The sequence below is a fragment of the Oxyura jamaicensis genome, chromosome 1 (genome assembly GCF_011077185.1).
Source record: "Oxyura jamaicensis isolate SHBP4307 breed ruddy duck chromosome 1, BPBGC_Ojam_1.0, whole genome shotgun sequence".
In the NCBI taxonomy this organism is placed as follows: Eukaryota; Metazoa; Chordata; class Aves; order Anseriformes; family Anatidae; genus Oxyura; species Oxyura jamaicensis.
In genome coordinates, this window is record NC_048893.1 from 28,436,431 (window position 1) to 28,453,141 (window position 16,711).

Consider the following 16,711-nt stretch of genomic DNA (forward strand, 5'->3'; position numbering starts at 1 on the left):
GGCTCCCCAGGGAAGTTGTCACTGCACCGAGCCTGTCTGAATTTAAGAAGAGATTGGACTGTGCACTTAGTCACATGGTCTGAACTTTTGGGTAGACCTGTGCGGTGTCAAGAGTTGGACTTGATGATCCTTAAGGGTCCCTTCCAACTCAGAATATTCTATTCTATGATTTATTGTAGTAAATAGCAGAACAAGTGCTACGCCTGGTTTTACTGGACATCACCTTTTATTGGTCATCTCCTAAGTCATTTTTGATGTGCTTTAGCTTCCTAATGTAGCATTTTTTTTCCTTAACTATTCATGAAACAGCCTTATAGTTATTTCAGTCTTAAGATCTCCTTTATAAAATAAAGGATATTCTGATTTTTTTAATACGTTTTTTATTTTCTTTACTTAAGAATTCAATTTCCACAGCATTTAAGTAGATGAACAGGACTTTATTGTTGAAATACAAGATGAAGTTGTTATTCAAAACCCTTGAGAGAAACTATTAAACACACAGCAGGAGTGCCACAAAAGACTGTCCAAAATGCAATTTTGGCTTGTGTAAATCTTAATAAAAAAAATCACTTAATGAGCTCTAAGTATATAGTTTTGCCTAATGAAGTCGTGTTTACTTGCAGTCAGCATGAGTGAAAGTGATACAATTTATATGTGCTTATTGAAAGCTTTCTGCACTGTGATAAAGCATTTAACATCTGAAGTACAGATCTTAAAAACAAAAAAAAAATCTGAGTGCAGCCACTGTATACAATTAAAGCTCATGTTACATAAACACGTAAGGTTCTCCTGTCTACTTCTTTCTAAAAGGTGTTAATTTCAGTCTAATTTCTTTGCAACTTTTCAACCCAAAGACAGATGGATCACTTTAGATCCATCCCTGCTTGTATTCTGTTCTATTCCATTTCTACGAGACCAGTACCGTAAATTCATTCTCCAACAATTTTTGAAAATTTTGCATCAACTCCTGAGCATATTTCAAGTAGGTAATGACTAGTAAGCTATTTGATAAGGTTAGAATACATTTTGGCAGTTGGGTGCTGTTTCCAAAATCTTTTCTTTAGCTTTTTTTTTTTTTTTTCAGTTAAACTGATTAAATGCTGAAATATTCAGTAGTAGGATTAATTGAATTTCAGGGGGTCCTGAAAGTACTGCTATCTGAAAGCCTAAACACCTAACACAGCGGAAGAACTATCTGCTCAGAATTGTGATGAATACTGAAGTCATCAGTTCCCCCTCTTTAAAAACATAAATTTTTTCAACTTTCTAATCTTTCAAGTTTTTCTAAATTCATCATGACTACCTACTCCCCCATGTGTGTTCTTAATCCTTATTGCTTGCTGCTGTGCTGAAAATAAGTTTGATTCCTGTTGACTGGAGTGTATTTCATTATTTCATTCAGGGTATGCTGCCAAGCAGCTTTGATGCCTTCCCATCCAAATTAAAAATACACTGATATTTTGACGTTTATGGGTTTTCTTTTTGTATTCTTTGCTACTGTTGTCATTCAGTATGACAATACTAGTGCAATTCACATTGTATGCTGCCCACAGTAGTACAAACGACTATATCTACTCTATATTGTTCATGATGTGAAAATGAGTTTAAAATTGTGGAAAAACATATTTGGCTAATGTAAAAAAAAAAAAAAAAAAGAAAAGAAAAGAGAGGCATCATTTATGAACAGTGGATACAGCCAAAATACCTAAAAACAAACAAATAAAAAACAACAACCCCCCTGCCAGCTAACAACTGTAGAGTACCAATTAATACCTTCTTTGCTAGATGGAATCTTTATGTGAAATAGAAGATAAGAGTTAAATTTACTGATTTATTTTCTCTTCGTATGTAGAGGCTAACTACTTGCTGTTATTCTAGTGCTTATAGTACTTCATTGTTTCTCTTTTCCTCATACAGACAACTGGGACTTGACTTAGTTCCAAGAAAAGAATATGCTATGGTGGATCCTGAAGAGATCAGCATTACAGAGCTCTACAGGCTGGTACGTGAACGTAATAGTTCCTGAGCTGTCAAATTACAAGCTGACGTTTTCATGGCAACTTTCTTCTATTTAATCAAAAGTACTTTTTTGCTCAAATACACTGGAATTTTATAATGCAATAGGGTTTGCTGTAGGAAAGAAGATTTCTTTTTAAAAGTTATTTCAGCTGCACCTCTGTATGAGATGCTTTGATTTGATACGATGTTTGCATGCACACATGTACATACCACATGTTATTTGTTGAAGGTTTTGTATTCTAATATATCATTAAAATTATGGGTTCTTACATGAATTTAATCATTGATAAAAGCTTATGAGACTCTAACTGACCCATGAGTCCCATTAGATAAGATTAGTGGAAATATAATAATGCACCTGTGGTACAAGCGTTGTCACGAATAATCTTACTGGCCTGTTGATCTCTTCTAATATATCAATGTGAATAGCAGTTTAACTGTGTAGAAAAGCTCTCCTTTGGGCATCAAAGCCCATACTGGCTTACTGATGAAATTGTACTGATATTTTTTATTCAGATTTAATCTCCAGTGGGGTGTAAGAAAACATGCCAGTTCATTTCTGTGGGCTTTGGCTGGGCTACAGCTGTTACAGTAATAGAATCCTGAGCCCTATTCGCTTACAACTAACCATTTATTTAAATTAAATTTTATTTACGGTAACCCATGTATTTAATATAGAATATGGAATAAAGAAGAAAATTAATTGTGGTAATTTGCTGTGGAGCTGAAATTACACGTTTAATATTTTTAATGACTTATTTTGATGACTTGTACTGTCAGTTATATATTCACACTAGACTAAGTATACCTTTGGGCAGGTGCAGTCATATGTAATCTTACAGAATCTAGTTGAAGCACTAGATGAAATACAGTAAGAAACCATTAAACATAAGAAGAAACATACAGAGGAAGAATAACGCAGAAAATTAATGATGAAACTCGTGGAGTGCACTTTCAAAAATAAAGAGAAAGAAAAAGGCACAGGATAACCTCAATTTGAAGGCTAAGTAACTTAGAAAGATTGCTGATTTTAAATTGGTTTTGGTACAGTGTAAGAGAGAAATTGATGGTTAAAATGGTGAAGGTATAAACAGGAAAGTCGAATTGAGAGCTTAGTAGCCTCAACACAAGTCTGTCAAATATTAGAAAATAATGGAGTGATTTTTTTCCATTTTAAAATACTTCTGTTAAGTCTTTTGCAAAAGCATTTTTGTATATTTGAATACAAGAATATCAGATCATTAACTATTTAAGCTAGCTATGAAATAACAACCCTGTAGGTTTACAACAGAGGTTTAAAATGGCTTGAAATTCTCAGAACACAAAAAAGGTAATCTTGTAGAGGTTACTGTTGTATCCCAGTGATAATTATGATGCAGTGTAACACTGGAAAATCTCTTGCCTTTCTTCTTCTCAGACAAGGAAAAAAATGAAAATAACAAAACCCTATTGCAAACTAATACTGAATTAAAAGCTTAAATATTGGGAATAAGAAAATAGTTCAGTATTATGTTTTCAACCTCTTTTTATTTTGACATTTTTACAATTGAAACTGACTACTGTGTTTTTTGTGCTATTTTTAGATGGAGCATCGTCATCGAAAAAAAGACACACCAGTACCGGCCAGCAGCCACCACCTTTTTGTTCAGATGAAGAGTCTGATGTGCTCCAACCTGGGCGAGGAACTGGAAGTAATCTTCTCACTCTTTGATAGTAAAGAAAATCGGCCCATCAGGTAGCACATGACTTTTTGCTGGGTTATTGATCTTACATAAATGTTGTCAATGTGTACTGTCTCTTTCAACTCTGGTGACAAATTTAACATTTAGAAACAAGCGAAAGCTACTCTTGATTCAGGATTTTTATTTTATTTTTTCTTTCTTTTATAATTTAGTTCCTATAGTTAATATTTGGCAGTATCATTGTAGATGTAAATAATTTATTTTTCTCCATGTTGTATACTTATTTCCATTCCCAGTTTGTTTTGCTTGAGTGGGAACATAGATGCATACAGAGTGAATATTAATTCTGTGACCCAAAGGTCTTTTTTCAGTATCTCTATTTTCCTTTCTCCTAATCAGAGCACATTCAGAACTTAGAACTGTTGCTTGCTCTGTAATATTTATAAAATGAATTCTCCTAGATACTTCAGACTGGAGAGCTTCGTGAATTATAAATCCCTTTATAATAGGAGACCAAGGTGCATGCTCTTAAATGAAGCAGTCAAAACTGGTCTCACATCTATTTAGAGTTTGTTTGGCTTCTGTTTTTTTTTGTTTTTTTTTGGGGGGGGGAGTTGATCCTGGAACCATTCATCTTCTGTTTGTCCTAGAGCTGAAATTCTGTGCAAGCCCTGACAACACTTTAACTTTAAAATGATCAGTAGTTATTTCTATTCCCAGCATGTTTCTGGCCAAGAGAGAGGACAAGAGCAGAAACCATGATGTACTTTGTAAATACGAGCACAGGGGGAGAGCAGAGTTAGTGGAAGAACCTTTTGTATGAAAACCTTCTGAATATTTCAGGAAGACTGAATAAGCAATGCCACACCAAATGCTTGTGTTGTGGTGGTGCAAGACTGGTCAGAAGGCTCCGACTCCTAATTTGCTGCTGGTTGTTAGTGTATTCTTCTCTGGTCTCCTACCTACATTAAGAACGTGTACTGGAGGTAGCAAACATCTGCTTTAAGGCTGGCCACTGAAGAAATGAAAGACTAGAATTCAAAACAAAATATACTTCAGATAAGACAGCACACAAATACACAAACAGAAAGAAAAGCTACTGCTCTAAGCCTGTTAATAGGGTAAAAAGTGTTATTCTAAATGCATACAGTCATGACTGTGCACTACTTGTCTTTTTGTATATATGGCAATACGAATTTGGTTGGGGTGCGTGTGGAATTGGGCTGAATTTGACAAAAAGATGTTTGCGTTGCAGTTGTGCAAGATAGCTACCTACTTTGATGGAAGATCATACTGAGTAAATTGATTTTTATTGTTAATGGAATAGTGTAACTATTGTTGGGATATTAGCTGCTAAGTTCTGACACTTCATTCTGGCCTGCACGTTGGACATTAGTCACTGAAAGACAGTTTGCTGTCATTTCTGAGAATTAAATGTGCATCAGGGCACATCTTTTGTGTCCATTCCAGTGAATGGCATAGCAGGTGATGGATTTAGGAGAGAGCTTCAGACCTTGACAGAAACAATTTGGGAGTTATGGATTGCTGAAAACAAGGTTATGGCAGTAGTGGTTGTATGAAAGCAAATGGATTGGATTTCACGTTCACATGAAAGCACAAATTCTCGAGCTGTTTGTCACATGCTTGCTGTGATCTGACCTTTAGTTATTGATTTCTGACTCCAGCGTCTGTTTGCAGCTGCTTTATTATGTGTGAACTTCCTCATCCCATTACTGACAAACCTTGAAGAAACGTGTTGTCATGAATCCAAACTGCCTTCTAGAGCATGGGAGGAATGACAAGGTGATATTTGTGAAGGTAGTTCACTACCACCTGTAAAACAAACACATGCACACACCCCTCTACCACAAAGGAAAAACAAAAATCGCTGCCGGGAAACAAGAATCCCCTCAATGCATTGAAAAAAAATGAACCTGAGAGGGTTTTCACAAGAACAAATTAAAATACAAGGTAACTCTGTATCGTAGAGCGAGCTGGAATGCAGATGTGTCCAAGCTGGAGACAGGTGATCTTTGTGGACTGGATCTGCAAGTGACATTACCATGTTGTCACAGACTTAAAAGGCTTTTGTGCTCATGCTCAATCCATGCATGGCCACAGTTTCCAGCCCTACTCTGTATTTCAGAAAGTTGGCTATTTGTAGAGCACATAAATAAGTCTGAAGTCTTGCGTATGCACTGCGTACACAGCAATACAGTATGAGATACATTTTTCATTCAGTACAAATTGGCAGGATATTTCAGAGGTCTTTATGCCCTGGCTACAGCTGATACACGCATGCAGTAAACATCCTCCCTCAGGAGGAGACGATGTGTAAGAAGAGACTGTGTGTGCACTCCTCAGCTGCTGCGGCTCACAGCCTGCCATGAAGCCGAAGCCTACTGGCAGTGACAGAGATGTGAGCTGCAAAGCGTGGAGCCTGGATGTGCGCGCTCTTCTGCTAATTCTGGAAGAAATTAGCAGGTCAAAAAGGTGTGTTTAGCAACACCTTACTGTCTGTCACAACCTTGCTGGGTGATTCGCCTGTTGATTTCCTAAGTCACGGCTTTACAGTCCACTAGAAAAAAAGCAATGAAAATACTAGATGAAACTCTTGGTAATAGCACATATGAATTTAAGGAATGGTAATTTATGTTCTGAAATAGAAATATACTTCATTAAAGTAGAAATATATGAATATACTTAAATTATTATGTATTTCTTTAATTTGTTGGTTATGGTATTAGAATTTTGAGGGTTTGTTTCTTTGGGCTTTTTTCCCTTTTACCTCAAATTTCAGTTTTGCAAGCACTATATGTATACCAAGCTTCCCTTAGGTGGGTAATCCTGCTTGTTTTAATGAGGCAGTTGGAACGCATAATGTTAAGCTTAGAGGTACAACTGCTCCAAAAATGTGTCTGTCTGTAGATTCTAATCTGGTTTTCATTGTCTGCCTGATGTAAATTGACAGAAAACAGGTGATCTTTGTTGCCTCTTAGAGAAGGAGTTCATTTGGAGAGAGTAAAAAGAGCAGAATTGAGATTTAATGATAGAATTTCTGTTCTGATATAGTTCGTTAAGGCTAACTCATATTCTTATCGGATCAACAGACAAACATAAGAACTCTATATACTTGTTCCATTATTTATAACCTCAGGTTTATACAGTTGAAATAACAGCTTTAAAAGACTGTTGGGGTAATAGAAACAATATTATCTGTTTGTGTTTTTTTCTTTCTTTTTTTTAAATAGATTGTGCACCTTTTTTGAGACTGTGGAAAATATAATATTTTTTATTCTCAGTTTCATACATTCTGTGAAGCTGTTTGAGCAGAAATGTTTGTTCAAGCATCATGGTTATAATAAAAATGCAATTGTAGATACTGAGGTGGAGCAAATGTATACAAAAGGGAATAGTAAGGCTTTAGGAAGTTTGAGTAGCAGCACTTTTCCTAGTCCAGCTCCAGACTCGTGCAAGAAAAAGACTGTGAGTAGGATGCTCTGATCTAGTGCAGGTAACTACATTCAAAAAGGAATATATCATGTTTCATCTCACAGATCACCTGGCTTCTTCATGTTATTGGCCTGCAGGGAACCAAAGCATATAAATGATATTTTATTGTGATATAGATTATTTTATAATGTATTATTATAAATCTCTCTGGATATCACTGTAGAATTTATACAGAATATTTTCATTACATTTTGAGTGTTTAAACATTACTGATAAGAGAATGTCATTTACTTACATGGATAAAACAATCTGATCTTGTGATAGTCACTTTGCAGTGTTTGCAACTATTGATTTTTCTGATCAACTGTAGTGCAGTATGCTTTGAAAGGGTTTCATTTTCCTCTTCCTTTAATTTAAAAATATCTGAATTTATTAATAATGTGGATAACATGTTACCATATGAAAACCAAAAGAAAAAGGAATGTACTTGATAACGTAGGGAAGGTTTGGTTTAATAGCTGAACCTTATATTAAAGTGCAAGAATAAGGTTGCCCTTAGGCCATTGTAAAGTTGTTAATATTGCCTGTGAAAACTACAACTGCCCAGACTTATATTGGCATTGAACAATGAAAGGTAATGAAACATTTTTTGTTGTTGTTGTTGCTATAGTTATAGGTTCTTTCTGAGAAAAGCATATCATAGCAACTGTGTCAAACCAAGTTGCAAGCAGCAAGCACAATGTGCTAACAGATCTTGAATTTGATTTAGCAGGGCTAGAATTATTCCTCATAAGAGAATACAGCATAATGACATGAAAAGACCAGATTGAAAGAATATAGGTGTATAAAGTAGAATAAAATTTAGATATTAAATTGATTAAATTGAAAGCTATGATCTTGAATATCAGCACACAACTTTTATCTAATTCTCATGATCCCTCTGTTTTGCATAGGAGCTAAGTTCTACATGTGTTCTTGGCAGGGCTGGATTCTAACACTTCAGTTGTAGACACTGTGTTTGTCTTTGCAGAGACAACCAGAGGAGGAAAAGGAGAATGCTAATGATTGTAATTCCCTTTATACAATATTTTAAGGATGGTTGCTGTAGCTTATGAAACAGTTGAGACTCTCTGAGAGATAGGAAATGTAAGGCTGAATATTTGAAGACAGAGGAAGAAACTGAGCATGGGTCTTTGTCTTCTTGTCTTCTTAAAGAAAAGTCCAACCTGTTAATATAATTCCATTCTTCAGCTACACTACACCTTTTTTTTTTTTTTTTTTTTTTTTTTTTTTAAGAGAAACAAGCCCAAAGTGGTCACAGCACACTTTATCCTTAAATTTACTATATGCTTCTTCATCACTTTTTCTTTCTCTATTTGCTGGTGGTTCATTAGAAAAGAAGAGGAAGGGATGCCTTTACACTCTGGAATCTGTGTTATTGGAGGTATCTTCCTGTAGTCACGAGTGAAATACCAAGATTAAGACTTATGCCAATTCTTAGCATTTCTTTTTTGTTTAGTTTTAGAAGGCGTAATGGTGAATAAATGGACTTTAGGATTGGAATATAGCTCCGATGACATCTAAACTTAATGTCTTTGTGTGTATCACATATCTAGGCTTCTGCTAAGCATACAGACTGTTTTAGTTGAGTTTTAATCGGTGAAGATGAGAAAGTGAGTCAGCTGATAATATGTCTAGGTCTACGTTAGGGCATTCTGAATAGCTCTTTAGAATCCATCAGCTGTATTTATTAAAGAGCTGCCCTACATAACCTGAAGTAATTTTGACTTGATTCCATCCAATTTCTTTTTCGTTTTCTATGCAACTGTTTCAGATCTCAATAAAGTTTCAGAAAGTTGTTGCTGAAATCATAAGGGATATAGATACTCAATATTAGTTATCTGACTGCTTGAGATTAGCCTCTCAGAGTGGAATCCATAAAGAAAAGTACCCCGAATTTGCTCTTAAAATATTTGCAAAGAGTAGGGAGATCAAAGCCACATGATGAATGCATGCACAAATTTGTAAGTGTTGCTTAAGCATATATTGAAATTCTTTTTTAAATAAAGAAAGCATTGTCTATGTGACTCGTCTGTTATGTTGTGGTGGGCAGTGTACATGTTCCAATGTAAGAGAAATTGGTCTTCTGGTTGCGTGTGATCTACAAGTGCATTTCTAGGCAGACACCTGTTAAGTAAAAGAGTAAAACCATAATATCATTACTCTGATTTTGGTGATGTATCTTAGTATTTTTAGTGCATCAAATGAAATGAAAATTAAGGAAAATAAAATTAATTGAAATCCTAACTACATTATTTTAAATAATTTTTCATTTTAACAGCATGGAGAAATGCTCACGATCTTCCCAACATGTAGAAGAATTAGATGGTAATAGCTTTTCAGGTGAGATGTGAGAAAATTGTGATGTAGAAACGAATTAGTGACTTGCCCAGAGAAGAAATCAGATAGTGACAGAGATTGAGCATGATGCTGGGGGAGGGAAGGCAGTGTCTGACCTTCAGACTTCCTATCTAAAGACTTCTCTAGATTGGGAGCAGCTGTGATATATCACTTGAACCCAGTTTACACACACTTTAGGCAACAGAATTTTTTTCTGTCAAATTTCGTAAGATAGAGATAAATGTTCTTTTGTGATCACTGTCTTGCTCTTGATAGGAATCTTAGCTTTTGTTGGGGACAGTACTTTTCTCCTTATTTTTTTGTTGCTGGAATTTTCTCTTAAAAATTAATTTTTTAATTACGTTTGTGTCTGCAGGAGCATCAATTCTGTTGAGTATTAATAATGTAATAGTAAAATACAGGCTTATTTATGACTTTATTGTTATTAAACAGTTATGATTAATTACTTTGCAGAGTATTTCTATATTGACATAATTTTACTATTTTTAATGTGTGCCTTCATGCTTAAAAAAGGTGTTTGGACATGAACATATACTTTTTCTCGAAGCAAGAAAACTGTAGAAGTTTGCTCTTGATAGTCAAGTATTTAAATCTGAGCCATGATGTACTTATGTACTTCATGCATTAAGACTATAATTTCCTGCCTAATTGGTACATACTAGTTTCTCTTGACTCTGTGTGTATGCATATGTTTTTATACATTTCAGCAAAACTAACTACTAGGAATTATTTTTTTTTGTCTTTGCATTAATAATAAACAGATGAAGTCAGCCCCTGATGAGTCCCACAGTTTTCACTGTTGTGTTCAGTAATATTGTTCTGTTTGCCTCCTGCTTTCTGCTTTGTTTTCTTTCCTAGGATAGTAACAGTCCCTGCATGGTACATGGCAAATCTGTGAATGGCTCTAGGTTAACATGGTACAGCCATGTGACTTGTCCCAGTAAAATTCTTTGGTTGTCTTCTAACCTTACATTCTTCTTCCCCTTTTATTTCTGTCCAGGTCACAAACCTGTTTGTGCATTTTTCAATATATATTTATATATTTTTTAAGTAAAAATTTGCCTTGATGAAGCTTTACATTGTAGCACTAATTACATTGTAGGAATCATAACAGATAAGCAAAATTTTGCGTGTACATAGTTGTAGAGTAGTACTGGCTTTGTATTTGGAAAATTTAAGAAGTACGTGATCATAAATTCACATTTTTTCTCAATTTTTTTTTATTTTTTTTTATTTTTTTTTGTCTTTCAGTTCAGTCCTGTGGGCTTGGCCTCTGCTGAACTTTTACTGGGTACTCAGCATTGTACAGCATCTTAGTCTGTTTCTGTAGTACGTTGTCTCAAACATACTCCGTCTCGATCTATTGAGAGTCCAGACGGTGGTTAATTAGTGTTGTTCAGAAATACTTTTATAAAATCTGTTCCTTGGCATGCTCAACTAATGTTTGAGAAAAGCAAAATCCAAAGGGCTTATTGATTTAGTACCGAGCTTCAACGGTTTGTTTTAATATTGTCTAATTTTCTTTTAAGACTGCAAAGTACAAGCAGTGCTAGGCAGTGGGGGTAGAGTTGTAGAGCATCAGTTGATGCTAAGAGCTCAGTGTTAACACGTGTGAATGTTTGGAGGATTTTACTAAGGACAAATTGGTGTGGTTGTGTGGACTGATTGCTCAGGAATGGCAAGAGCATATCTGCCAGTTTAATCCAGGAGAAACCCAGTTCAGTAATTTAGACTAGTTTGTATTGTGAATCAAAACATGACTTGTGAAGGCAATTGGAAGATTTTCTTCAAAAGCAAACACCTGATACAAACTAAGCTGATCATGTAGACCATAAAATAGTCTATGTATGAAATGGTGTATATAAGATGAATATTACAGGATTATAGATTGAATGGGGAAAATTCCTGTAAAACATGGAGCAACTCAGCTGTAATTCAGTTTTTACTTTGGGTGTTAGCCATTACAATTACATTGCCAAAATATTTTCAGATTTGAACGGGATTATAGATTAATTTCAGTTGATTTTAGGGTGAGATGCACTTACAGGAAAATAACTAATTTTAAACTAATGGCAAAAGATGGGATATTGTGGAACTCCAAAGGAAGACTGGAAATGTGTTTGTCAACATTTTGGAAGAGTGCAACAATCTCGTGTTCTTCATTAGCTGTTTTATAAATATATTGTAATTTGTGATTATTTATGAGATTTGTGAAGTTTTTGAAATTTTTCTATTTCTAAGAAATTATCAGTAGCTTCTATTATGTAAAGTTGGAGTATGAAGGTTCCCCAGATTCCCAGCATTGAGAGTACCAAAGAATGTGACAATGACTGTGCTCTGGGGTTGTCTTATTCACTTACCAGCCTGAAAGTTAACTAAATGAACCCTTTTCCAGGAGTTGGTTCACATGTACGAAGTCTATAGTATGTATTTTAACTGATTACACAGATCCCAGTTTACAATGTTAGTTTTTTTCAGACATAAAGGATGTTTGATGATGGTATGTTCTTTTCACCTTTAAGTGCTTATATCGTTTGCCAAGTACCGCCGTTTATTGCAGCAGTGATGACCTTAGTGGAGCCAGAGAGCCCATTTGCGCTGGAGCTCTACCACCAATCCTTTAATCAGAAATATATTGATTTATTTTTTTAATCAGATCCTGGAAAGATCTCACTTACCTGCTTTTAATAGAATTGTTTTAACAACTTGCAAGGAACAACATAACTTAGCTGTCTTCCAAAGAATGCACATTGTTCACCGAGAGTCTATTTCTTACCGCAATAATATTCTGTTGTTACAAAAAAAAAAAGTTTACCAGATGACTGCTTTCCAAAAATCAAATATCACAATGTCCTGTGAGATGCCTCCTTTTCTCTATAGCTAATGTAAGACCGTATTTGTAATACATTGCTATCCAGAGATCCTGTCTCTTTCTGTAAAGAAACTTAGAAACACAGGCAACTGTCATCTTGGGGGTGCACTATGAAAAAGAGAATGGCGGGTATTAAGCTGGCTACCTGCGTTTGCACAGTTAACACAGCAGTCACTGTTCTTGTTAGAGACGAGTATGCATGAGGATGCGGCACCATCTCCTGCCCAAAGTCCCAGCTGCTTTGCTGACCTCTACATTTACGTAGTGTTTGTGCCTCTGTGTGTTATGACAACATACTGCAGTTGAACATATTTTTTTTCTTGAAGCTGCAGCGGAGCACATGGTTCTTGTGTAGCAGTGTCTTCGCTAAGCCATTTTCTTAATGTTATCATTTTCTCCAAGTAGCATTGCTATTAATAGAACAATTTAAGGCAGCTCTTCAGAAAGATGGAGTGTGTTAAGTATTTCTTTCACTGATGTACACTTTGTGTCTGTGTCAATATGATAGGAATGTCTTATCACAAATGATTGATGCCTCTGGCCCCATCTGTGTGAGAAGCAGAGATAAGTTGGCATGCTAATCCTCCTTTTCCCATCACCTTGAACAACCTTGTTTATAACTATCATATTGCCCTCAAATGGGCACAGATTCTTCGGCAGCACAAAGAGGAGCAGGCTGTTTATCCAAGGCCCATAAAGGCAAAGTGCAGTTTCTATATTCTTAAGGACTGTGTAGGCTCTATACCATATCAAAGAATAAGCAGATTACCCTTCATTTGTACTTTCAACCACAACTTTACTGACATACATACACGTTAACCTTTTTATGCCTTTCCTCTCTCAATTGTGTTATTACTTTAAATCACTTAAATCACTAATTCACTTTCAGTGGAAAGCTGAAATCCACATTTTGATACTCAAAATATTTGCTGATTTGCATTCTAAGTTATTATTTTGATTTTTTTTTTTTTCATAAAAAAGCCATGTTGTCATTTTTTCCCCCTTTAAGAAACAAATGCTCTCCTCCCCTTAATTAAGGAAAATCTTAGATATTTTGGTATAAAAAGAAAATGTTTAAGGACAATTTTTGTAACTTCCTCCAAGTCCCCAAACATGAGATTTGCTGTGTTCTACAGCAGCTCAAAGAAACCAACTTCTAACCTCTCTGTAACTAGAAACTTACAGAACTGGCTAGTGTTAATTGTTAAAAGTCAGAACAAGGAAGGGCTTGGACACCTCTTGAATCTAGCTGGTGATACCCATCTGTACCCAGCAGGCTCACTGTTTTGAACCCAAGATGTCTTTGTTCTTTACAGGCTAAGGGGTCCTGTGACCTCTCCTGAGCTACAGCTCAAACAGTCAGTATTACTTTGAGCATGTAAGTCAATGGGGTTAGACCTGGCTTTCAATATCTAGTTTGCTTAGGATCAGTGCTCCAGACATCAGTACTCTAAACGCAGGAGGTGCAAATAGAGGTGTAAACGCTCCTTGTTGCTTCTCAGTAATGGGGAACGCTAAGCCACGAAGGAGGAAGAAAGATTTGTGAAATGGTAGGGTGTGCAACTCAGTGCAAGGCTATGGAAGTTGTTAAAAGAGTCCAGAACTATCCTGCATGGATAGCCAGCTAGCTGTGAAGAATTTCTCACCTGTAGTTGTGGGGAGTAGTTCATTAGTCATAGTCATTTGGAACTTCAGGGCAAAGAAAGACAAGTGGTAAAGTGCTGTAGCACAGCAGTTATTATCTAGCAGAGGTGGAAAGTGGAGAGGAATGTGTAAAGAACTGTATTTCCATAAAGAACCAAGTGATCCAGCTGCCTATCTGTGCTGCCTTTATGTGATATTCACAGAGGTTCCAATTCAGAACCACCTACTACTGAATGTCAACTTCTTTTTGGTTCTTTTCATAGCACTATCATCATGAAAATGATAATGAAATGTTAGAAATGTTATTTTGGACACTTTTTGTCATTTATAATATGTAAATCTACTGTTCTTTCCAGTTTTTTTCCAAACAACTCTTAATTTTATTATTTGTAACTACTGAGAGGATTGGGGGAATCACTTTAAAACCTGATATGGAAAGCAGTTTAGATGGTGCATTGTATTTTTAATACAAAAGCTGGAGAGAGAGTGTGCACACGTTTATTTTTGTATATGTGCATACACGCAAACATGTTAGTTGGAATTCAGATTTTCTGCTCCATTGCATATCTGATTGTTTGATACTTAAGTTTTGTGTTTCTGAACGTCATGGAAATTCAGAGGATTTGTTAATAGAAAGAGGCATTTGCTTCCAATGTAATCTACAAAATTAATATTCAAGGGAAAGAACAGAAATTGTGTGTTTTTTATAAGTTTCTTAAGGTTACGTTTTAACTGTATCTCAGACTAAGTTGCCTCCTCTTGTAGCACAGAATTTCTGGAAGAAGTGAACTCTGATTAGAGAGGCCCAGTTCAGACTGGACTTCGTTGTATCTCCACAGAGGGTTTTTTAAAGAAAAAATATATATACATTGAAAGTATGATTAGTACAATGCAATATAATAAACTACACAATCTGGGTGCTCCTTATAATCTGGAATTAAGTGATAGGCTTCTCTGCCTTTGCCCCGTAGAATACTATGTTTTAACATGTGAAAGGCTCCTGTGCGCAGGAATGTATTCAGGACATTCAGGCTTTTCTTGGCAAGCACAGTGAAGTAGTAGAAGTCATGGAGCATCTCGACTTGATCCTAGAACAAGGAGAAATTCTGGAGAGAATTTCTAGACTCTACTTATCTTTGATGACTCTCTGGTGACTAAAGATTAGCAAAGATGTTGTTTCTTGGTTGCTGTCAGGTGGATTACTCCAGACAGGAAATGTAGAGGATGTCCTCGAGTGAATAATACTCTTTGTTTGAGAATACTGAATTAAACTCCCTGCTGTGATGTTCCTCCACACGAGAAGGAAGAATGCCAAAGTGCTGGCCTAGTCAGTTAGTTTGCTCCACTAGCTACATTTTCATTTGTTTTACAAAGAAAAACAGCTCCAAAAGCACCGTACTCACCTGACATCTAAAGTCACTAATAAATACATCGGAACTTGAGCCTGTCAGGTACCACATTCAAGCAATTTGTTCTCTCAGTGTGAGCAGGATTTTTTTTTTTTTTCCTGAGTCTGCTTTTGATCTGAAAAAATCTATTCTGTATTTAGAAACTTCACAGGAACATCCCCTGACCAATGAGAAATTTCAAAATTGGTGGGTGGATATCTTACAAAGATTTCTATATATCTGACCTGTTTCTCCCTTGTACCAATTAATAGTTTTTCTTGTCCTTCTTTCCTTCTAACGCTGTGTTTGAAGGAAGATAAAAGGATTGGATATTTTTGCCATTTATGGTGGCCACTCCCCACAGATGGTATTGCAGTTAAATTCAAAATCATAATAATGTCTCCTATACAAAATGAGTTTACAATAGCCTCCTGTCTATGTGTGTCTGGCACTCAGATACCAACAGCAAAAATATATTTTACTTATCCTTCTCAAGTAGGTCACTTTTTGGTAGCCCAGTTTTATTTACTTGTCAACAGCAATAGCATAAGCAGATATGATTTACGTTGCAGGCAGAATGTGTATGAAAGGAATGTTTGGCACAGCTACATCCTCCAAATGTTTTGGCCTTGTGGTAGTTTCTGTAAAAAAAAAAAAAAAAAAGTATTTTCTACAGATCTGTATCGCCCTTCATTGCCAGGTGATCAAAACATTTTGTCTTGGCTTTAAGAGGTTCTATATGTTTTAATAATACTTATTTTTATAGCTCAATCCTTTAATCTGACTTTATGCGATACTGTGTAATTTGCTGTCTTTAATAAGAGTTTTTATGAATTTATCTTTAATACTGACTGTTCCTGAACTGCAAGAGAACAGCATCTTCAGGGTGGAGTTCCAAGTGTTTTTGGAGGAGCTGGCATTTTAGCAGGTCCATTCGCATTGCCCTGACTGCCCAGACTTTGCTTTTTATCAGTTGTAAGGGAGCTACTGCAAGGGAATTTCCAGCAAAATAACTGCATTTGTGGGTAACAAATGAGGTAGAATATGATAGGAATGAGCTGCCAAAGACAGGCATGAGTATAATCTGACAAGAAAATGTTTTGGAAATGTTTTTTCTTTCTTTCTTTCTTTAAAGTTCTTGTATTTTATCGGGAGACATAGCCTGGTTGTTGTTTTTTTTAATTATTATTGTATTTTTATATGCTCTCAAATCAACAAGTGCAGATGGATTA

At 35.7% G+C, this 16,711-nt stretch overlaps 1 protein-coding gene across 5 annotated transcripts in view; it reads left to right on the forward strand.

Annotated features, from left to right (window-relative positions):
• Positions 1-16,711, forward strand: part of DOCK4 (dedicator of cytokinesis 4) — a 250,323-nt gene that overhangs the window by 97,964 nt on the left and 135,648 nt on the right. For all 5 annotated transcript variants that reach the window (XM_035320881.1, XM_035320922.1, XM_035320890.1 and 2 more), the window contains exons 7-8: positions 1,918-2,002; positions 3,603-3,754. In XM_035320881.1, coding sequence (XP_035176772.1) covers positions 1,918-2,002; positions 3,603-3,754 — 237 coding nt within the window. The remainder of the gene's footprint in view (positions 1-1,917; positions 2,003-3,602; positions 3,755-16,711) is intronic.